Source organism: Apteryx mantelli, chromosome 7, assembly GCF_036417845.1.
Source record: "Apteryx mantelli isolate bAptMan1 chromosome 7, bAptMan1.hap1, whole genome shotgun sequence".
In the NCBI taxonomy this organism is placed as follows: Eukaryota; Metazoa; Chordata; class Aves; order Apterygiformes; family Apterygidae; genus Apteryx; species Apteryx mantelli.
Window position 1 is genome coordinate 10,823,895 of NC_089984.1, and position 23,914 is coordinate 10,847,808.

At 40.3% G+C, this 23,914-nt stretch overlaps 1 protein-coding gene across 1 annotated transcript in view; it reads left to right on the plus strand.

Moving 5' to 3' along the window:
• ANK3 (ankyrin 3) overlaps nucleotides 1–23,914 on the plus strand; it is a 207,477-nt gene that overhangs the window by 173,664 nt on the left and 9,899 nt on the right. Inside the window, exons 39-45 of the mRNA XM_067299783.1 lie at nucleotides 3,891–11,588; nucleotides 12,208–12,282; nucleotides 13,158–13,289; nucleotides 14,361–14,504; nucleotides 16,792–17,464; nucleotides 19,545–19,923; nucleotides 22,952–23,050. Of these exons, the coding sequence (XP_067155884.1) occupies nucleotides 3,891–11,588; nucleotides 12,208–12,282; nucleotides 13,158–13,289; nucleotides 14,361–14,504; nucleotides 16,792–17,464; nucleotides 19,545–19,923; nucleotides 22,952–23,050 (9,200 nt within the window). The remainder of the gene's footprint in view (nucleotides 1–3,890; nucleotides 11,589–12,207; nucleotides 12,283–13,157; nucleotides 13,290–14,360; nucleotides 14,505–16,791; nucleotides 17,465–19,544; nucleotides 19,924–22,951; nucleotides 23,051–23,914) is intronic.

Sequence of the window (23,914 nt, forward strand, 5' to 3'; positions counted from 1 at the left end):
GCAAAACTCTTGGATGGTCTGTGAACTTCTGTGTTATGAGAGCTTGAAGAACTGACTGGCAAATGGCATGTGCTAATTAAGTAAAAATACAATAATTTAAAAAGTTCCATATAGCTCTAGGGGAGTAGAATTGCAAATCAATTTCCAATAGAGAGTCCATTCCTCTTCCCTTTGAGAGGTTAGAGCTGCTGTGTATCATCATGATGCAGAAGAGGGTAATTTGCAGAAGTTGAGCAAGGCTGAAGAATTCTATTCAGACAAGCACTAAAATGTTTAGATTCTTAGCCAGAAGGGACTCTCATATTTCATATCTTCCTCTTCTTTCTCCTTCCCTTCCCTTTTTCCTATGCTCCCTGCAGATGCTTTTTATTCCTTGGCACCACACATTCCTCCTTCTTAAACTTATGTTCCCCTTGACCAGACTCTGCTTTCCTTCCATGGAAGAAAAGCTCTGCTTTCCATGGCTCTACTTTCCTTCCCCATTAAATACGATAATGTATTTGGCTTAGCTTTCTATCCCCCACCTTCCCTGTCTGAGGTTGACTGCTGCTGTTTCCTGTTCCTGGGCTTTTTCTTGCCTCTTCCTCCCTCATAACTTCTCAGTTGCTGCCCTGCAATGGACCCTTTGATATAATTCCATAAAATCCATAGACAAACTTCCTCAGGTCAAGGAGTTCCCACTGGATGGCTACAGTTTAATAATCCTGTAAGATCTGTGGCTTCTTTGGATCAGATGTGCTCCAGGATGTATTACACTTGTCAGGCCTGGAAGAAGACTTCAAGCATATAACATCTGAAGAAGCTACCAGATCTACTGAGACATCTTGATGGACTGTTAAGGTATCGTCAAAGGCTTGTTGGGAACTGAAAAGACAGGGCAACAGAAATTGCTTGAAATGAGTTTGATGACTACATAAGTTGCTTACAATTAGTTTATCAGGCCTCCTTGCACGGAGGAAAAAAGAAAAGAAAAAAGTCTTAATTTTTTTCACCAGCGGTCCATTAAGGCTCATTTGCAAAAAGTGGGGGAAAGAAACAAAACCCTTTTAATGGATTGTCCTCGAAGCCTGGAGAAAAGATGTGATAATAGAGTAGAAGTCCCTTTCCATTCTTTAGCTAGTCTGTCTCTTTTGGCACCAGTTACTAGTAACAGAAATGAACTACCTGAATGGAGTATGCAAAAATCGTTGTTTGCCAGGAAAGGTGGCAGACAGTGGTCTGGCCATCAGCATGCACACCACCTTGTGCACTCATGCTGCCTTGTTGCCAGCAGCTGTCACCACTGCTGCCAGCATGTTGGTGTGAGGGGAGGATGTGGACTGGGAGGCCCTGCTCTTCCGGAGCGCGCGCTGCCTGGCACAGAGCCAGGACTGCCAAAAGGAGGTGCTCCAGTGGGCCGTGATCTGCTCTTTTGTGGCCGTATGCTTGCGGCTGAGGAGAAGACCGAGGAGCGCTGAGCTGGGGAGGCGTGTGGTGGTTCAGTCAGCAGCAAGTAAGGAAGTGCAGCTGGGTGCACAAAAGGTAGCAAGGAACATCTGTTTTCTGATCAAATCTTGAATGCAACGTGGTGGAAACTGCTCAGGCCAAGAGTGTCCAGTATGGAGTGGGTGGGGGGATTCTTTACTATTTTGAAATAGAAGAATGGCCCAGTTCCATGCTGTTTTGGTTATGTCATAGCTGCACAACGTGGTAAATTACTGAATTTTCTTTGGACCAGTTTTTCTCAACTGCAATACATCGCACAGAAAAGGCATTTTAAACATGCCTGGATCCATGATTTAACAGGAGACAGAGCAGTTAAGAGGGACACCAGTTGATTTTGTTGCTTTGCTAGCCAGTTCTGGCAGACTGGACCATCACAGCACACTGGGGCCGCTGTAGAGACATTTGAAAACACAAACTGCAGAACAAGTTGTTCTGATGTTAGTTCTTTTCAAAATGATTTTGTTTTTTTGTTTTTGGACTTGGGACTGCATGAACTTCTGGTGAATGTTAGCAGCTGCCACTCATTAATCTTCATAATAAAGTCTAGTTCATTTAGTGAAGTACATAGTGTTTTCTTATTTGGGAGAAAAATAGTGTGTTTGTGCTTTAAAAATAAAATTGCAAACAGGATGGGAAAAATGGATATTTCTTGAAATAGGTTGTGCCAGTCAGGCCTAGCATTCAAGCTCTCTTCAACCTAAATGTTCTACTACAGTATCACCAGCCATCCACCTCACTTTCTGGGCTTTGATTGGCATTTATAGACCCAGCACATTTCTCCTTGCAGGATATGGACCTGTGGTATACTGAACATTTATTTATCTATTAATCTATATGAGTGTGTGTGCTTTAAGCTTTAGCAGTTTAATATTAGTCTTACTATGCTTCCTTCACAGTGAATTACTGTCTATAAGACAGATAAAACAGGTTTGGCAAATTATTAGCATAACTTCAGAGAAAGGTGTGTTGAGTAAGTTCCTTGGGTATTTTAGCTCTATTTCTAACTCCAACTTCAAGAAAAAAAAGCCCTCCAAGTTACTTTCAATGTCAATTCTGAATGTTATTGCTGTATCAGAGGATATGTATGCTGTAATGGGATTCCCAGAAATAACTGTCTTCTGGCATGAGTACCTCCTGTGATGCAAAATATGGTTGATGATGATTTGCCTGGAATGTCTATGAATAAGCTGTGTTTTGGGGGTGATAACAGTTAACAGGTTTGTCCTTGCCAGGAAGTTTTGCATAATATATTGTTCTCTGACCTCTTTTCTGATGTTACCTTTTGAGAAATGCAAAGTTGAACAGGTCTGTCTTTGAGCTGATACCAGAAATCTCCTCAAAAGGTACCAAGACACTACATCTTGTAGAAAAAGTGTACTCTTCTTTTAATGGCCTCTTGTGAAATGATTTTGTAAGGTTTACATATTTGTGCATAATACAGCATACAAAATGTATTACTCCGTGTGCTCGTTTTGACATGATATATTGTGCATGAATAAAAACAGATTCAGTTGCTTTGCTTGCTCACGTTTATCATAAATCATACTTTCCATTTTTCATGTATGACATATGCTTCTTAAAATCATTTCATGTAAAGTATTACTTTAGTTTTAATTTAGTTTTACCAAACAAAAGGAGTATCGCATGAAAAACAAATGCAAAAGTTCCTTTTCTTTATTTATTTTTATTATTTTCTAAAATGTTGACTCAGAAAAGCTCTTGCTCTTATTGGCTTTGTGAGTGTGAAGCATATCTGAATTTTGCATGGGAGATATAGACTTGAATTTATTCCAGTTGCTTCACAGTTTGCACATCAATTGCCTGTCACTTAAAGGGTTCTGCATGAAATAATTGAGTGGTTTAAAAAAAAGATTTTAGCTATATAATGTCATTTTACACAAGTTTATATTTTGTATAGGTACAATATCTGAATAGAACAACAAGAATAGAACAACAGAAAAATTTAAAGGGATAATTCTAATAGTTGCGCAAAGCAGACATACCTAAACAGGCAAAATAGAATTGATACGAGTATTTCAGAACTAGCACATCAGAAAGTCAATAGGAAGTAAGAGAAGAATTTTCTTTGTGGTTTTTATTTTTACCTTATGGATTCCTCCTTTGTGTTTTCTGTTTTTCATTGTTTGCGGACTTGGTTGCTATGTGCTTTCTGTCTTTCATTTCATGATGCTTTTTGTTTTGGACCGGTCATCAGAGTATGGCTCATTCCTATTTTTTCTTTCCTTTTTAACTCTTCTTTTGCCTCCTTCATCCTAACTCATGCAAACAATTGTACTTGCTTTTTGTAATATTACAACGTTTACTGACCAATTTTCTTCTCTGGTCTCTCTGTTTTTCAATCATTTTTGTTGATTTTATGTTTGATTTTAATTTAACAATTTAAGAAACAGTTGAACGGAGTGCAGGAGCAACAAGATCCCTACCTGCTACTTACTCATACAAGCCATTCTTTTCAACACGGCCATATCAGTCATGGACAACAGCTCCAATTACAGTGCCTGGGCAAACCAAATCAGGCTTCACTTCCTTATCAAGCTCTTCCTCTAACACTCCTACAGCTTCCCCATTAAAATCAATATGGTCTGTTTCTTCTGCTTCTCCAATCAAATCCACATTAGGAGCTTCTACTACATCTTCAGTTAAATCTGTTAGTGATGTAGCATCTCCAATTAGATCATTTCGGACAATCTCTTCACCAATAAAAACTGTGGTATCGCAGCCTCCGTACAATATACAGGTTACGTCAGGCTCTTTCGTCAGAGCTCCCACAGTACCAGAAGCTGCTGGTCTGAAAGGGCTGGCATCCACTACCACGTTCCCCTCTCGGACATCTCCAGTGACTACAGCAGGGTCTCTCTTGGAGAGATCATCCATAACCATGACGCCTCCAGCATCCCCCAAATCCAACATTAACATGTACTCTTCAAGTTTGCCACTTAAATCGGTCATCACATCAGCATCCTCACTTTTATCGTCCCCTCTAAAGTCAGTGGTGTCACCTGCTAAGGCAGTAGTTGATGCTGTTTCATCCTCTAAAGTCATGATGGCCTCGTCTCTCTCGTCACCAGCGAAACATGTAGCTGGGCACACAGATGTACCATTGCTTAATGGATCTGTGTCACCTCTGAAATACCCATCTCCTGCCAACTTAATAAATGGATCCAAAGCTGCAGCTGTTTTTCAGGACAAGATCACTGCAGCTGCACACTCTGCAAGTTGCGCTGCTAATGCAGTTGCTGATACTGCTGAGAGAGCATTTTCAACTGCTACGACAATGTCATTTTCTCCACTCAGGTCATTTGTGTCTTCAGCACCATCAGCTTTTCAGTCAATAAGAACTCCTCCTGCAGGTGCTCTGTATACAGCCCTTGGGTCAATATCTGCAACTACCTCATCAGTAACTTCATCAACAATAACAGTGCCAGTATATTCTGTAGTCAATGTTTTATCTGAACCAGCATTAAAGAAGCTTCCAGAGTCGTCTTCACTTACAAAATCAGCTGCTGCGTTACTGTCACCCATTAAAACATTGACCACAGAGGCACGCACTCAGCCTCCCTTTAATCGAACTTCATCTCCAATAAAATCATCCTTGTTTTTAGCACCCTCTGCTCTTAAGTTGTCCACGCCATCTTCTTTATCCTCCAGTCAGGAGATATTGAAAGATGTTGCTGAAATGAAGGAGGACCTAATAAGAATGACTGCAATATTGCAGACAGATGTCACAGAGGACAAACCATTCCAACCTGAGATATCAAAAGAGGGTAGAATTGATGATGAAGAGCCCTTTAAAATTGTTGAGAAAGTAAAAGAGGACTTAGTAAAAGTTAGTGAGATACTGAAAAAAGATGTGTGTTTAGAAAGTAAAGGGTCGGCTAAAGTATCCAAAAGTGATCAAGGACACCTGTCTGAGGATGACTGGGTAGAGTTCAGTACAGAGGAGATTGATGAAGCAAGACAGCAAGCTTTGACAAGCCCTCCTATATCTGTTCCAGAGAAGGTCCAAATTAAAACTAAAACTATGTCGGAAAAGGATTATAACTTGTCAAAAGTTATTGATTACTTAGCAAATGATATTGGTAGCAGTTCATTAACAAACATAAAGTACAAGTTTGAAGAGGGGAAAAAAGAAGGTGAAGAGAGACAAAAACGTGTTTTAAAACCAGCTATTGCTTTGCAGGAACATAAACTTAAAATGCCTCCAGCCTCCATGAGGCCTTCAACATCAGAAAAGGAGTTATGTAAAATTGCAGATTCCTTTTTTGGAACAGATACTATTTTGGAATCTCCAGATGACTTTTCTCAACATGATCAAGATAAAAGTCCCTTATCTGACAGTGGCTTTGAGACAAGGAGTGAAAAAACACCATCAGCCCCACAAAGTGCAGAAAGCACAGGGCCCAAACCACTTTTCCACGATGTGCCCATCCCTCCCGTTATTACAGAAACAAGAACTGAAGTAGTTCATGTTATCCGCAGCTATGAGCCATCATCAGAAGAAATTCCAGAGCAGAAAGCAGAAGAGCTACCAGCTGTGAAACCTGCCCCTGCATTTATGGAGCTGGAGCAAAAACCTACTGGATCTATTAAAGAAAAGGTTAAAGCATTTCAAATGAAAGCTAGCAGCAGTGAAGAAGATGACCACAAGTGTGTCCTTAGCAAAGGTGTCCGAGTAAAAGAAGAAACTCATATCACTACAACAACCAGAACAGTATATCATAAACCTCCATGCACTGAAAGCACATCTGAAAGAATTGAGGAAACAATGTCTGTTCATGACATAATGAAAGCCTTTCAGTCTGGACGTGACCCTTCCAAAGAACTGGCAGGTCTGTTTGAACATAAATCATCAGTAACATCAGAGGTTAGCAAGTCTGCTGAAACTTCACCACAACATGCAGAGAAGGACAGCAAAATGAAACCCAAATTGGAGCGAATAATAGAGGTCCATATTGAAAAAGGTAATCAGGCTGAACCTACTGAAGTCATTATTAGAGAAACAAAAAAGCATCCAGAAAAAGAAATGTATGTATATCAGAAAGACTTACCTCGGGGAGATATTAACTTAAAAGAGTTGGAAAAACATGATGCTTTTCCTTGTTCAGATGAACAAGGTCAGCAAGAAGAAGAAGAGCTCACAGCTGAAGAGTCACTTCCTTCTTATCTGGAGTCTTCTAGAGTTAACACTCCTGTGTCCCAGGAAGAAGACAGTCGCCCTAGTTCTGCTCAACTCATGTCTGATGACTCTTACAAAACACTGAAGCTTTTGAGTCAGCACTCAATAGAATACCATGATGATGAGTTGTCAGAACTAAGAGGGGAGTCTTACAGGTTTGCTGAGAAAATGCTTCTTTCAGAAAAGCTAGATGTGTCTCATTCTGATACTGAGGAGTCAGTTACTGACCATGCTCTACCCCTTAGTTCAGAGTTACAGGGGTCTGATAAACGATGCAGAGAAAAAGTAGCTACTGCCCCCAAAAAAGAGATTCTCTCCAAAATCTATAAAGATGTATCTGAAAATGGTATAGGTAAAATGTCTAAAGATGATCATTATGATAAAGTGACAGTGTTACACTATACTGGAGATGTTAGTAGTCCAAAACATGCAATGTGGATGCGCTTTACTGAGGACAGATTAGAGAGAGGTAGAGAAAAGTTGATATATGAAGACAGGGTGGACAGGACTGTTAAGGAAGCAGAAGAAAAACTCACTGAAGTATCACAGTTTTTTCGGGATAAAACAGAGAAGTTGAATGATGAGCTACAGTCTCCAGAGAAAAAGCAGCATAAAAAAAATGGCAAGGAGATGCATTCTAGCCAGAGCTCTGCCAGCAGCAGCCCTGAGAAGGTTTTGCCCTCTGAATTACCGGCTTCCAGTGATGAAAGGAGTAAGGTGAAACAGTACACACCTGATGGGAAATGCTTTCCCAAAATGGATGAAAGAAAAGCTTCCAGCTTGCCCAGCAGTCCTGAAAAAAGGATTTTTGTGCAACAAACAGAGGACTCTAAACAAACTATGGAACACAAAGGAAGTGCTCAGCAGACTGGAATACCTGAAGTTGCACAGACTGGATTTCAGCTGAAGCAATCAAAGCTCAGTTCCATTAGGCTTAAATTTGAACAGAGTATAAGTCCAAGGAGTAAGGACCTAACTCAAGAAGAAAAAAAGGTGGATGGTCAATCCAAAATTCCAGTAAAGAAACTGCAAGAAAGTAAGTTACCAGTGTATCAGTTTTATTCCAGAGAAAAGTACCCAAGGCAAGTAGATCTCGTTGATGGGAGCACAGCCTTACAGAAAGAGGTGAAAATACAGGAAGATTTTGCTCCAGGTAAAGGAAAAATTATGGAAGACTTCTGTGCTTCAGATACACAAAAACAAAGAACTGAAATGAGTAAAAGTATGCCAGAATACTTTTCGGAACAGCAGGCAATAGACCTGGTGTATGGCTCAGATGCAACAACGAAGGGACACTGGGACAAAAAAATCTACAGGACATGGGAAAGTCCTGGAACTTCTAATCATAAAACACAAAAAGAAAAACTCTCACATGTACTGGTTCCAGATACGGTAAAAGAAAACCATGTTGATCATGCGGAAGCTAAAACTGACAAAAAAAGTGAATTTATCACTGTGACAGAACAAAAATTGGCAGCAAATGGAATTCATTCAGAAGAAGTGAAGGAATTGACTGTAAAATCTCCCTCAAAAAAGGTTTTATACAGAGAATTTGTTGTCAGGGAGGGGGAGCATAATGGTGAAATGGCTGATAAAACATCAAAAAGGAAAGAAGAATTCACTGTGTCCCATATTCCAGTCAGGATTGTAGAGGAGAAGAGGACCACACTGAATGGTGTCTATGAACTTTCAGCTAAAGTATCCCAGTCGGCTGTGATTAAGGAGAAAGTTGAGAGGCAGTTTGATTATGTGGAAGATGAAAAAGGAAAGCATTCAGAAATCAGAAAAGTTACCAAGCAACAGAGCTCAATAGGTTTAAGTCCTCCTGTTGAGGAAACTGAGATATCCCCTAGCAAATCACCAGATTCTTTAGAATTTAGTCCAGGAAAGGAATCTCCTTCAAGTGAGTTAGTTGACCCTGGTGTGAGTGATTACTTGGATAAAGTTGCACCTTTAGTAAGTACTGAGGGAGTGAAAGAAATTAAGACTTTACCTGTTTATGTCAGTTTTGTTCAAGTAGGAAAGCAATATGAGAAAGAGGTGCAACAAGGAAATATAAAAAAAATTATCAGTCAGGAGAGTAAGACAGTGCAAGAGACGAGGGGGGCATTTTACACAGCTAGACAGCAAAAACAACCTCCTTCTCCACAAGGTAGTCCAGAAGATGACACACTAGAACAAGTGTCCTTTATAGATAGCTCTGGTAAAAGCCCTTTAACACCAGAAACACCCAGTTCAGAGGAAGTGAGTTATGAGTTTACATCTAAAACCCCCGACTCACTAATAGCTTATATACCAGGCAAGCCCAGCCCTATACCCGAGGTATCTGAGGAATCAGAGGAGGAAGCAGAGGCTAAGTCAACCTCTGTAAAGCAGGCAGAAGTTGAGGAACCACAACCTGACAAAATATTACCTAATCATATAAATAAGGACTCTAACAAAAGACCAAAAGGTAACAGAGTTGCCTACATCGAATTCCCTCCTCCTCCACCACTGGATGCAGATCAAGCTGAGTCAGAAAAGAAGCCCCATTACTCCACTGAAAGCGAAATGGAGATGATAGAAGTAAACTTGCAAGATGAACATGACAAATGCCAACTGGCTGAACCAGTCATAAGAGTACAGCCACCATCTCCTGTGCCACCGGGAGCAGATGTCAGTGACTCTAGTGATGATGAATCTCTCTATCAACCTGTTCCACTTAAAAAGTATACATTCAAACTAAAAGAACTGGAAGATGACCAGAAGGAAGCATCAAAACCTAGAGCCCCCGAAAAGATTGAGAAACAGAAAGAGTTAGGACATCCCACTTCTGGGAAACCTAATGAGTTTGACATTGGGCTTGATTCACCCCAGAATGATGTAGTGCAAAATGGGAATAATGACCAGTCTGTCACAGAGTGTTCCATAGCAACCACTGCAGAATTCTCCCATGATACCGATGCGACTGAGATTGACTCTCTTGATGGTTATGATTTACAAGATGAAGATGATGGTTTAACTGAGAGTGATTCTAAACTTGCAGGTCCGGCAGTTGAAACCAAAAAGGACGTGTGGACTACAGAAGGCATTCTAAAGCAGGCTGACCGCTGCTTTAGCCAGAGTAAGCTTGAAGTCATTGAGGAGGAAGGCAAGGTAGGCCCTGAAGAAGACAAGCCACCTTCGAAAGGTCCAACTTCTGAAAAGACTGGAGATAAGAGTGAACAGAAGTCAGGGGCACAGTTTTTCACTTTGGAAGGCAGACACCCTGACCGGACTGTGTTTCCTGATACATATTTCAGTTACAAAGTAGATGAAGAATTTGCAACACCTTTTAAAACCGTGGCCACCAAGAGTCTAGATTTTGATCCGTGGTCCAATAACCGAGGTGACGATGAAGTGTTTGAGACTAAATCAAGGGATGATGAGGCTAAGCCATTTGGTCTGGCAGTGGAAGACAGATCTCAAGCAACAACACCTGATACAACTCCAGCCAGAACTCCAACAGATGAAAGTACGCCAACTAGCGAGCCCAACCCCTTCCCGTTTCATGAAGGGAAGATGTTTGAGATGACTCGCAGTGGTGCAATTGACATGAGCAAGAGGGATTTTGTTGAAGAAAGACTCCAATTTTTTCAGATTGGTGAGCATACTTCTGAAGGGAAGTCAGGGGACAAGGGGGAAGGGGATAAAAGTACAGTCACTGCCATCACACAGCCACAGGCAGGGGACAACACTGTAGAAACAAACCTAGAGAGACCAGTAGAAACAACTGCAGTTGAACATAAGCCCATCATCCAGGCCAGTGGAGATTGCATGGAAGCAACACTTGGTAGTAACTCGCTGGAAAAATCATCGTCAGCGGTAAATGCTTCTAAAGTTGATCCTAAATTGCGCACACCAATTAAAATGGGAATTTCTGCTTCCACCATGACTCTGAAGAAAGATGGCCCTGGCGAAGTGACAGATAAGATAGAAGCTGTGATGCCAAGTGGTCAGGGATTAGAAAATGAAACCGTAACAGTGATTGCGAGTTCAGCTACTAGCCAGACAAGCTGTAGGCAAACAGAAAACACTGATTTTCCAAAAGATAATTTTAATAACAACAACAATTTGGATTCATCTGCTGTCCATACAGATAATATTACCTGTAATGTAGTGCTAAAAGAACATTCGGAACCCAAATGTTCCATACAGAAAGCTAGCCAAATGAAAAGCACGGCAGGAAAAGGTACAGGGACAACACAAGGACACAGAATAAAAGATAAGCCAAAAGTACATGGAGACCAGCAAAAGTCAACAGAGGTGGTAGGGACTAGAGCAAAATCAAAACTTCCTGTAAAGGCCAGCTCAGTAAAAGAAGTCTTTCCACAAAATACTCTCCAAAGCAATGCAGGGAGAAAAGCGGGACGGGCTAGTAAGCCCGACAAAACAAAAGAAAATAATTCTTCTCCCTGTCTAGAAGTTAGGTCTAGGATTCCTGTAAAAAATACACATAGGAATAACTTAGCTAGAAAAACTCCAGCCCTGCCAAAACAAGAGCAGGTAGAGAAAGGAAAAGCAAAACAGCTTCCTTCTAAATTACCAGTAAAGGTAAGATCTACCTCCGTCACAGTGACAACAGTTAAAGTAAAGAAAAATCAGCTTAGGGAGGTATGTAAACATTCTATTGAATATTTTAAGGGAATTAGTGGTGAGACATTAAAGCTTGTGGATCGTCTATCTGATGAAGAGAAAAAGATGCAGTCAGAGGTCTCTGATGATGAAGAAGACAGTACATCAAGAAACACATCATTGTCAGAAGCTACTCAAGTTTACCAGCCTTCCATTACATCGAAGTCTGCTAGAGATATGAGAACAGAGGCAGCATCTATAAAATCAAAGATTGAAAAGGCCGACAGTGAGAGGAGGAGGAGTAAGAGGACTGGTGAGAATGAAGGCAGTCAGGTTTCTGGAGCTCTCATGGCTCACCTCGTGGAGATCAAGCCTAGTTTGTAAAACTTTCAACTTGTTGATCCTAGTGCATGAACTGTTGTGATTGCCTGTGGAGTGACTTAACTGTAGTTTTCATTCTGTCATTGTCATCTGTATGTGCTGTCTTATACTCTTCTTTCTTCCTTTAAACCAATCCTGTACTGTAGAAAGCTAGTGAAGCATGCCGAAGACGTTGTTGTAACTCAGAAATTGAAAGATTTCTTTTGTGACAGCAAATTCATTCTGTCAAAGTAGAGAAAATAGATGTTAATCTGGTCCTGGTGGTTTCCACCAGTAATTGAACAACTTGTGTACAGTCTAACAGCTAGATTGTCCGCATGTTTGGTTTCATTACACAACATCATGTAGTTTGACATTTGGCTTTACACAGGTGAAAATATAAAAGCTGTGAAAAAGAAATTTGTTTTGTAGGTTATTAGGACACACAACCATTCTAGTAAACAATATGAGCACCGGCAACTTAGCTGAATTAAAGCTATTACAATAAACTATTGTCCGGTATTATGGATTTCTTTGCAAAACCTTTTTAATCGAGAAATTGTAAATCACAGGTCCCCAGAGTCCATGTGAACGGACCGATATAAGGATGGCAATTGTAGCCGATCACCTAGGACTGAGCTGGACAGGTAAGCTTTTATGCTTTCATATCAAAATCAGTCAACTGTTAGGTTGTCTTTTATCAAAAGGTGCAGAAGGACCCAATGAGCCCCGCCAACATCCAGCATCTCCCAAAACATCCAACACATCACCCGGCCAAATAAGTGTAACTGAAAATAGTTGTGAAGAATTATCCTGCTGTCTGGCAGGAAATTAAACAGAAACTTATAGTGAGAATAGCTAAAATGGTGCTCCTCTCAAAACGTGCATGTACTCAAGGAGTTGAGAGGATCTGATCTCCAGCTCTGCTACTAGCCTGGTTTGGTGACGATGCTGCCTGTCTCTGGCTACCACCTTCCCCAAAGCCCTGGAGGTCGCAGTGCCTTTGGCAATGGCCACAGCAGCCCCGGGCTGCTTGGGAGGGTGCCCAGCCAGGGCCTCGCTGTCCCCAGGCATGCAGAGTTAATCCACTCGTGGGCTGACAGCTGCAGCAATCTCGTATTGCTGGGCGTAAGTGATGCCAGCGTAGGTGCATGAGCGACACAGTAAGCTAATGTATGAATAACAGTCATTAGAACAAACAGGTTTTATAAATTAGTGTCAATGAGCTCGTCTCTATGGAGCTTTTCTTCACAATGTTCAAGTGGCTTACTGGGTCTAAATATGATAATAGCTAGCAGAGATATGATTGAAAATTCAAAATGATGTCTACCTTAGGAAATTAAAATATGAGTTTATAATGCCGTGCTCATCATTATCTCTTAAGTTGCCCATTTGTGTCATGTAGTTTTGTTGACATCTGTGTGATCTAATAAAACTGATATTTTTAACTCTGACATGATGATTGAGAGATTTGTGCTTTGCTTGGTGGTGTTTGGTGTTGTTTTCTTTTTTTGCTTTATAGAACTGGCAAGAGAACTGAATTTTTCTGTGGATGAAATAAATCAAATCCGAGTAGAAAATCCAAATTCTCTTATTGCTCAGAGCTTCATGTTATTAAAAAAATGGGTTACCAGAGATGGGAAAAATGCTACAAGTAAGTTCAAGCAGTTACTTCTGTTGTTTATAAGTTATAGCCAGTTCCATCTGTTGCCTGTTCTAAATAGGTTAAACTGAAGGAAACATCATGAACTTCCACAAACCACTGATGAAGAAGAAAAACCTTAGAGTTTCTGTTACATTTTTACTAGAAGTCAGGAAAGTGTAGTATTTATTCAGTATACATGCAGAAGGAAATAATCTGTTCTCCACTTCCATAATTGATGGGAAGAGTAATGGGTTTAAATTCTAGCACAGGAAATATTAGGGAAAACTTTCCAATAGTAAGGAAAGTGAAACGTGGAAACAGTGTGTCTGGAAGAGTTACGTAGTCTCCCAGTGCGGGAGATCTTTAAGAACAGACTAAAGACCTTTCTGTGAGGAGTGACGTGTGTGAGGGGGACAACAGTCCTCTTTAAGGCCTTCATTCTGGACTATGATTCTGTTGCTTTTATCTGTGCATTTAGCTTGAATTGCTCAAATTGAAATAGATTTGAAATCAATTTTTGCATTAGGTCAGTGGTGTTCGTTACCGTGCTCTAACCCACACACTCCTATAAAATATTTTAGCCCACTTTGATCTCTTTCACTGTAAAAGTCGTTCCCAGGATTACTGTGTTCTCACAAAAAGATTGTCATAAAGGAGATTTCATGATGTACTGCATAAATAGAGGCACATTCGTTGATCATTACCTATGTCGCTAGTCATTCTATTGTTCCTAAAAGCAGAGTTCTAAAAGTAGAATCCTTTCACAGTCCAGCAGAAGGGTATTTTATTTCAGTAGTAAGTAAATACATTCTTTAAGAACCCTCTGTCCTTTTTCCTTGTGCTGCTTTTGGCATAATATAATTATACTCTGGGGAATAGAAAGAATCTTAATGGATGTATATCTTGAATAAGTAGGCAGCAGAATGACTGCTTAGACAAATGGGTTGCTAGAACCAAAGGTACTGAGACAGAAGCATATGCCAGCAACTTTTAATTAATGCAATGTGAATGTAACTGAGAAAAATGATTACACAGTTCTGCAGTATTGAACTTTTTTGACATGTCGTTTTTGTTTTTCAGCTGATGCCTTAACCTCTGTATTGACAAAAATTAATCGAATAGATATTGTGACCCTATTGGAAGGACCAATATTTGATTATGGAAATATTTCAGGCACCAGAAGCTTTGCCGATGAAAATAACGTTTTTCATGATCCCATTGATGGTAATTGAATTCCATGGTCATGTTTAGTTTAGTGACATGTCCAATAATACAATAATGTTGTATAAAATAGATTTTAAAAAATAACAGTAAGTTCTAAAGGGTTAATTGTTTTAATTTTAACGCTTTTTCTCTTCTAAAGCCCGTTCATGCTATGTAGTTTGCACATTAATGTCTCAAAGAATAAGCTCATGATCCCAGAAATGCATGCCTAAGTAAACTTGTTCCCACCTGCCCAGTATCAGTTGACAAGGCCTGAATGGTTTTCCTCTGCAATAGTTGTGCTTTGATACTTGCCCATGTGTATTTTCAATGTAGGTGGTACTGCATGCTTCACAAGTGACCTAGAAATATATGTAACATATATATAACATTGTAACACTAAGAATTTTCTAAAAAAAAAAAAAAAAAGTATTTAGAAATAGCGTGGAGTAAATTAATTTGCAAATTACTACTGAGCCTTTTTGAGACAAGTGAATATCAATTATTTCATGATTTTTGCTTGAGCTATTGTCCAAATGTACAATGGCACTGGAAAAGGAAGGCAGTGTTTAATTATTGCATGAGATAATATATTTTTCAGTCCACTAATAAATGAAAAGGTGTAATAATTTTCTCACTGAGACTCTATCAGTTGATAACAGAATTGTGCGGGTTAATTTTGAGCCAGCTCTTAAAAGGCAAGAACAGCAGCACAAGTGAAATTCTTCTTATAAAACAGAATTATTAGTATGTTGAAGATGCTAATTATTGTGTGTTCTTCTTTTAAATGTTAGTTAACGGGCATTGGATTGCCACAATCTGATTTGATTTTTGCTGCATGTATTATAAGTAGCTCCGTAAATAAGATCTTTCTTTGGTTAAAAACTTTCCTTTGCTTTTTATAGTTTAAGTGTGTATTGGTCTTTCTTTGCATTTTAGTAAAATGCTTTTTTTACTTGGAGCATATAAGTTCAGTGTATCTCCATTACTGAGCAGCATTACTGGTCATTGAATCATTACATTGCAGAAATAATTTTCTGTTGACATTTTAAGAAAGTTCCTCTTGAAATGTTGCTTGCGCCTTTTAGTCGTAGCAGCGGTGTTTTTACAATGAAAATATGCTTCCTGCAGCTGCTTTCTCTCTCTCCTCTTCTCCTCTTCTTCCTCGAGCTTCCTTTCCTCACCAAGACCAGACCACCTTTACCTTTCTCTCAGCTGATTCAGGAAACCAAAAGCCAAACCCGGTTAATGCACCGCCCTTTGCAGGCAGCACAATGTCAAGTTAACCCCACAGCATTTATTTTTCCCTTTCGTAGGTTACCCGACCTATTATTTGCTGGAATGTGAACTTCAGATTTTGGTTTCATTTTTGTGTGTATATTCAATTTAATCCTTTTGTATGGTTTTCCCATGTTTTCATCAATTTTCTTTTCTTTTCTCTCTTTATTTGATCAGTGTTTCTGATTGTACCCATGTCACCAAGATCGCCTCAGTCTCCAAGATCACCAAGATCTCCTTACTCACCACAGTCCTCTCATCTGTATAATTCTACTGTACCTGAAATATTCATGTAGCTCTCCCCTGTGGTGTTTGTGTTCTTTAATCCATTTAACTGCCTTTTTTAGATTTTTGTCCTGCTGTGTGTTTAGATCTATTATTCTTTAGTATCCTTATTCTGATTCATTTTTGCTCCTTGTTCTTTAACTATTCCATTCTTGTGGTTCAGTGGTTAAATCGGAGATATATATTAGTAGCATTGTATTACTAGTATTGTGTATTTTTTGATAGAAGAATGTTAAAAATGTGGACCTGTTTTAGAAATAATACTTACAAAAAGTGGCTGTCCTATGTTACTTCTGTCTTTAAAATCTGTTTATTAAACTTCCAAATTTGAAAAATAAAACCTGGGCAAGAGAGATTTACACAATTCGGCTGCAAAATATTATATTCGATATAAAGGGACAACCAACTTCGTCCACATTTGATTCACTGCATGCTCATAAGACAACCTGCTATAGCTTGCAAATGTAAAAATGGCTGCAAAAATCAATTGCTAAAATCTTTACAGACTATTTACAAAATAGTCAAAAAATAGCAGCAATCACTGTATTAGCTGTTTTAGCAATGCTCATTTTTGTTCCATCTATTTAAGACAAAGTGAATAACTCTATCAAAATTGCATTAGTTCTTATAAACCTACATCTCCCCATACTTTTCATATTTTATGTAACTCACAAATCATTTGACATTTGCTTATTTGTTGCTCCATGCTTCATTTCAGTCAGTCCGAATGTGCTGTCTTCCTTAGGTTACCCCAACATCCAAGTGGAACTGGAAACTCCCACAGGGTTGCGCTTCGTGCCACCCACCCCTTTCCAGCAGGACGATTTCTTTAGCGACACCTCTAGCGTAGAGTCGCCCCTTAGACCTCCCAGTAGGCTAAGTGACGTGCTAGTAGCTCCGCAGGGAAGCGTAGACGGTACAGCCCCAGGACCGCCAGTGGTGACTGAAGAAGACACTTCACTGGACGACAGCAAGCCCGATTTCTCAGTGCCTAGAGAAGGAACACCTAAAGATATTTCCATAGGCCAGAGCCTGCTGGAGGAAGTGGACCTTAAGGATTACCCACGATATCTTGGCAGTTATGCCGGGATAGCGAAAGATGCTAAACAGATGCAGAGTGAAGAGACTAGTAAAACAGGAGTAAGAACTGAACAGCCTGAGAGAGAAAAGTCTGGTACTGATGAGGAGATGACAGAAGAGAAGCTTAAATCTCTGTTTGAGGACATTCATCTGGAAGAAGGATTTGAGTCTGAGGAGATGACGGAAGAAAAAGTATGGTCAATTCTTAAAGGTGTGCAGCAAGCAGAACAGCAAATGTCTTCAATTACAGGTTGGCAGACTGAATCGTCAAGTGTCACTGAGCCACCAACTTCAGGACGCAGAATAGGTGGTGGTCTGCTTGATCGGCTGGATGAGAGGTGAGGACCTTTGTATAAACGTCTGCGTGTGAACATGCCTTTTCATGCTCCTTTTACCGTTAGGAGCAGTGTTCAAGACTGTTCTATTCTATGAGAATATGTGTGTGTGTGTGTGTATATATATATATATATATATATACTTTTTTTTCTTTTTTTTTAAGAAAAAGCAATAGTGACTCAATTTTTCCTCAAACATGCTTGCTTAAAGAAAATATATATCAGATTGCATGCTTAATATAGGTATTTCAAAAGTAGCTTATATTATATTTTGCAGATAATATTTCTGTTCCTGTTCTTTATATTGTGTATTTTCATTTTGAATGACTCTAAGCAAGGCATAGAAATAACCAGAATTTGGGAGAATAAGATGTACATTCACTGACGCCAAAATACTGCATTACTCTTAATTCTAGAGTGCTGTTCTTAGCAGTCTCCTTTTTCATTGCATATCTTAATTTGCTTTTCCTCAGGCAGGTATTACTTTTTCTATAGCCCAATTTTTAAATTGTCACTGTTTTCATAACACTTTGAAGCATGCAGTGTCATGCTGACTTACTAGACTTTTTAAAAGATGATTAGCAAGGCATAAGAACGAAAGAACGGCAATACCAAGCCCACCTAGTCCAGTACTCCGTCTCCCAACACGACTGCAGTGGATGCCTAAGGGAAAGGGAGCGAGTGCAAGCGTGTGTTATTTTCCCCCTAGTACTCTGCCAGCCTCCAGTTACCTTCAGCGTAGTGACGTGCTGAGCTGGATCCTTCCTGTGTATTTGTCCTCAACGCATTTCTCCCTCCGGAGCTTTTCCGGCCTCCCCTGGGACCTCCGTAAACTTCCCGCGTTCACGGTGTGCCTTGCCCAGGTCTGCCGTTCGGGTCCCCCCGGGCGCGCTTTGAACCTCTGTGCACGTCGAACCTGCCTCCCCGGGCTGTGAGCCGAAGGGGCCGGGTTGGCATTAGGTGCAGCTCCGCGGAGAATCACTATCCGCAGAAAGATCAGCTGTCATCAGTTTACGTCCCGTGCAGCTTTGATCCACGATGCTTTAAGGCTCCAGGTAGCATTAGATGCTCTCTCACTGAATTCAGTGGGAACTTTGCCATTGATTTCAGCAAACTGATTGTATTTCAAGAGTGTAGAGCATACGCTGATGGGTTTATGTTGTTCTGTTAGGCAAACACTATTATTCTGTGTTTTATATTGTGTTAAATTAACAAAATATATCGCTTCTAGAAGTAAAGGGCTTCCTTAAGAAGATAACGGATCTGTTTCTGTGATAACTAAATGAATTTGATTTGCTATCTTTTTTAACAGTACTGTCAGCAAATAGCTATAGTATTTTCATGTGTATAGTCCCACTGTTAATGTGTAAAAGCAGAGCAGAACTATACAAAAAAAGAAAAGAACAGTGCATGAGAAGTGCAGATTAAACCTGTCCATCGGTAGCAAAGAAAAGTTTTGTCCAGAGTCTTCCATCTCCTAGTAATCTTCCTTGCCTCTGACCCTGTGTATTACTGAGACTCTGGGCTGTCTGATGAATTATTTTCACGTACCAATATTTTTAAAGAGGCACAAGTTATCTGGAGTGCAGCTGTTGCAATTTTGGGCAGCAAGGAATAATTGTTTGGTCATCACTGATAATTGCAGGGTAACAGATTAAACTCAGGCCTGGATATTCTCATCACCTCTTTGGTTAGAGAACAAGCTAAAGAATTAGTGCCTCGGGGATTTATCTCATGTGATTATACAAGGGAATTGGTAGGTTTGCTGTATTTCTCTCTCTCTCTCTCTCTCTCTCTCTCTCTCTCTTTTTCTTTTTTTACCTTCCCCCTAAGTAGACAGGATTTAAAATAAAGCATTTGGCCTTGTTTCCAGTGTTCACCATGTTCTCATTGCTTCTAAAGAGACACCACAGAACAGAATACAGAACTATTGGCTTGATGTTCGCAAGCTGAATTTAAAATGTTGCTTTTCCCTATCTGAAAAGCAGGTGCTAAGAATGAAGGCTTGATAACAGGCTCAGTGCTCGGCCCTTGTGCGCATGGTTTGAGCCCTGAGTGGTTGTCCGTTGTTTCTCTTTTGTAGCCCGGACCAATGCAGGGATTCTGTTACCTCCCGTGTTAGAGGAGAAGCAGGGAAGCTGGAAGCAAACGGGAGCCTTTCCGAATCCGCAGCGGAGGCGAAAGCTAAATCTTATGTCCACGAATCTTTAAACGATGTGGGAAAACAGAGTGACAAAGAAATCCTGAAAACAAAACCACACATTTCAGCTGGTACCGATGAGCAAACGTTATCATCAGCAGCATATCAGAAATCTTTGGAAGAGATGAGCAAGCCAACAACAGACGGCAACAAAACATCTGTGCCTGTCAGTGTGAAGAAGATGAGCTGGAGTACGTCGGAGGATGGCAAGCCGAGAACAAGCATCCAGGAGGAGGAGGCAGCAGTAACGTCTGAGCAGAAGGTACAGTGTGTCCTGTAATTATTAACTGTTTGAGAAATCCCCCTAACCTGACATAAGCTTTTTGCAAGACTTGTGGTGATGTTTGTAGCAGGGCTTTTTTATCCTTTTCTGTGCCTGTTCTGTTTATTTGCTAAATTAAAAAAAAAAAAAAGAAAGTGAGAGGAAATTTATGCCCTGTCATGTGAAGAGCGTGCAGTGGAATCAGGACAGATGGAAGAGCCAAGCCTAAGCTCTTTAACCCTCTGCCCTGGGAGAGGTTGGGGCGGCCGCTGGGACCCCCGCCTGCATCGCTGAAGTGAGAAAAGAGGCAGAGGGATCGTCAGTCCTCTTCCCACTCCTTACCCTAAACACCCACTGCTTTTTCTTTTTTTCTTTTTTTTTTTTCTTTTGCTCTGTTAATTTGCAGGAAAACAAGTCTTCGATAAAATTTAATCTCCTGATTAAGTTTTGCTCCCTGGCCTCATTCATCCCTACCCCAAAGTGCATCCAGCCAAGAGGAATCAAAAGATTGTCAAATGTCCAAAGCACTTCTCCATGTGATGGGTCTTTCTTTCCAAGATAGGTGCTGTTTAGGGGCTCCCCGTCGTTTCTGCCATGCCTGGTTTGCACATCCTTAACTGCAGGCTCAGGTATAAGTTGGTTTCCAAAGATGGACATTTCAGTAGTTGCCTAGTGGCTTATATTTATTTCCCACAGGCTTAAAAATAAATTGGTTCAAAGAATTGTTTACAGCCCCATCACTGGGCGAATTCAGCATCCCAGCAGCTGGGGGGTCACCACCGCATAGACCGTAGGAGCAGCAGAGAGCCAGCGTTGCAGCTCCTCGGGAAGGGAATTGCAGTGTTTCTTGCCCATTTCTCTGTCCTTCTCTACCAACCTTGTCTTTTCCTGGGCATAAAAGATTTACAGCTTCTGGAAATGATGCATTTCAGAAGAATTACTTCTACATGCTATAGCATTTTTTTTAATCGTAGCACAATAGAAATGTTAGCTGCAGTGGGCTGCAATAAATCTTTCAGGTTTAAATTAGTTCATTTTAAACTATTCTTTTGATTATACAACCAAGATTTCTTTTATTAGCCTGTAACATATTCAGTCTTTGCAATTATGTGGCATATGATTGTTATTATCTTGTTATTAGTTCGTGACATAGCTAATGCAGTGAAGATCTTTCCTAATATTAACTAATTACTGGAATACTTTTTTTTTTTTTAAGTAAGAGCCTGATGCAAAGCCAGTTAAAGACAGGCGGCAGATTTCCATTATTGTTGGTGGGCTTTGGAGCAGCCCTTGGGTGGATATTTATACTCGCTTTAACTGTGGGGATAGGTGTAGACATGCAGTGTAGCACGCGCGGAGGGAGTGCTGCAGGGCCGTCCCTCCCGCGCCGGCGTCCCGGCCGGAGGAGGAGAAGTTGTCATCCGCTGCGGTGCTCTGGAGCCCCCTTTGCTGTTGAATATCCCATCTGGATTGTGGGAAGCATAAAGTGTGCATTTCTCTTTGGTCTGCTTTTCACACTACTTTTGCTTTATTGGTAAAGAGTGATAATGTTATCTTGCAAATCAGTCATTTTGTAGACAGGATCTTTAAATAAGCTGGTGTCTCAAGATAATGTGATTTCTAAATCTCATGCAAAGCCTGAATGGGTGAAAAAAGGTAGTGTTTGTTAGAGTGAAGACAAGAATTGCTTCTAATGTCTTCTGGATACTTCTTCAAGAACACCTTCTAATCTATTTGGAATAAATAATTTAATAAAGCAGTCCAAGTCATAGTGAGATACTTCATATGCTGTCATGAAAAGAGAAAGAGAATTTCAACTACCATATTTCTGGAAGGCATTCTTCAGAAATGACCCATAAAGAGAAAGGCTTGGAAAAACAGATTAAATTCTGTGAAAAAAGGGGTAACAAAAGACAATTACTTTACACAGTAAGAGATTTTTTTCCATGACCCTGTTGAACCACTAGTCATTCACCTGCAGGCTGCTGATTCAGTGTTTTGGCACACAGTATGCAGCAAAAGATAAAATCAGACCATCGATACCGGGCTGCTACTTGGTGATGTGTATGAACTGAATTGTTGGCCTCACTCCGAGTCCAGGTAGATGCCCAAAAGTTTACAAAAGCGGTGCAGAGACCGTGTAACACTCTGCGAATGACTGCTTGTTACTCAAGCATCTGATTCAAGTGTTTTTTTTTTTTTAAATGAGAAGAGCACGGCACTGTTGGTATATTATTGCAGCGAGGGTGGTGTAACATGGTCACGGCGACTCCAAATGTCAAAGTTACGTCACAGCTGAAACACTCGAAGCTGTTTATTAATAGTAGTAACTCTTCTGCCAAAACCTTCGTGCCTTCTGGGTATCTCCCCTGCTTCTTGTCACTTGTTCAGGATGGAGTTGGATTTTTTTTTCTTTTTTTTTTTTTTTTTTTAATATGTGTGCTTGGATAATATCAGAGGAGAGCAGGACACTCTACAGGCAGGTGGATGCTGTCTAGCAACTTCATCCTGCCCAGCATGTTCTTGTTACATAGTCTTTTTTTCTCCTCCACCCAACTGTGCCTAACTTATTTTACACATCATTTTTGAAAAATTCAGTTCCCATGCCTTGGAAATCAGTAGAGTTTATCTGAAACATTAATTCTTGAGCAGAAAACAGCAAGCAGTTACAACTTAGCTTAGGGTTTCTGTATACAACATTTTTAACAACTGGTATAATCCTAGGTAATATTTAGAAATTCATCTGGTCAGACTCATTCTAAATCTCACTTTTCTAGGACTGAAGAGCTGTAAGATGCTCCATAGATGGTATGTTTATCAACCTACAGCATGTCAAAGAGCAAAAAGGCCTCCCACCATATACTTCAGAGCAAAACCGCTGTTATGTACATAACAGCATCATTATGTACGTAATACAGACGGGAAAAAATATTGTCCACGATAAACTTTGTTTTCTTCTTGTACTCCCAGCCAGCATGTTGTGTCTTTTAAATGTGCTGTTCAAATGTACTAAAACTGCATTTATTAGGAATATAGTGACAGTGACAGTGAGATTCAGAGCGATTCAAGCTCAGAGGAGGAGCAGAGAATTACTACAAGAGTTTATCGACGGCGTTTGATACTGAAGGTATTCTGAGGTTTGCCTTCTTGCGGCGATACTGGCATGGGTTTGGGTTTTGACTGCTGTGTCAGGATGTCAGTAGTGGCATAACGGAGTCCCCTGGTAGTGTGCTCTCCAGTACCAGTGTGTGCGTATAACTAAAATGCCGGGTGGTCTTTCCTCGCTTAACCTCTGGGTTTACGATTGTCTTCTGCGGGAAGACATCGGTGCTGCATGGCATGTTGTGTCCTTCACTGCCGCTGTTTTGCATGGCATCTCGAATACACGGTCCTTCTGTACGGTGAACAGCTGGGTAAGATTGTTGGATAAGGTAAGATCCATAGCTAGATGCAGTGGGTTCATCTGATAAAAGAGCAAAATGAATTGCAGATGGATGCAGGTGATGAAATGTTTTCTTTTTTCCCTCTTTTCTTTGAATATTTCTGAATTACAAGTTAAAGAAATGCAGGAATGTACATGAGTGGGATTTAGAAGGATATGAGCCATGTATTCTGGTTGAAACGTGTGGTCCCAAGTGCCCAATGTGCTCTGGTAATCTCCCTGAAACAGCAGGTGGTCCTAATCTAAAACCTACTGACGTTAATAAGAGTCTCTCCATGGACTTCAGTAGGCTTTTTTTTTTTTAGTATATTTATTTACAGATGCCCTAGCACAATGTGCATATATACTGATAACAATGGCAGAGTCATCTAAATAGATGCATTTGCCCTCGTATTGTTTCCTGTGTGGTGTAATAGTATGGTGTTATTTGCCTTGAGCATATGGCATAATCAAATAATTCTGCATTGCAAGCAACAATGTTAATTCTCAGTAACTCACGGGGTTTATTAGATTCTTATCATCAAGTCATCTAATAAAACCGTGAAAAGG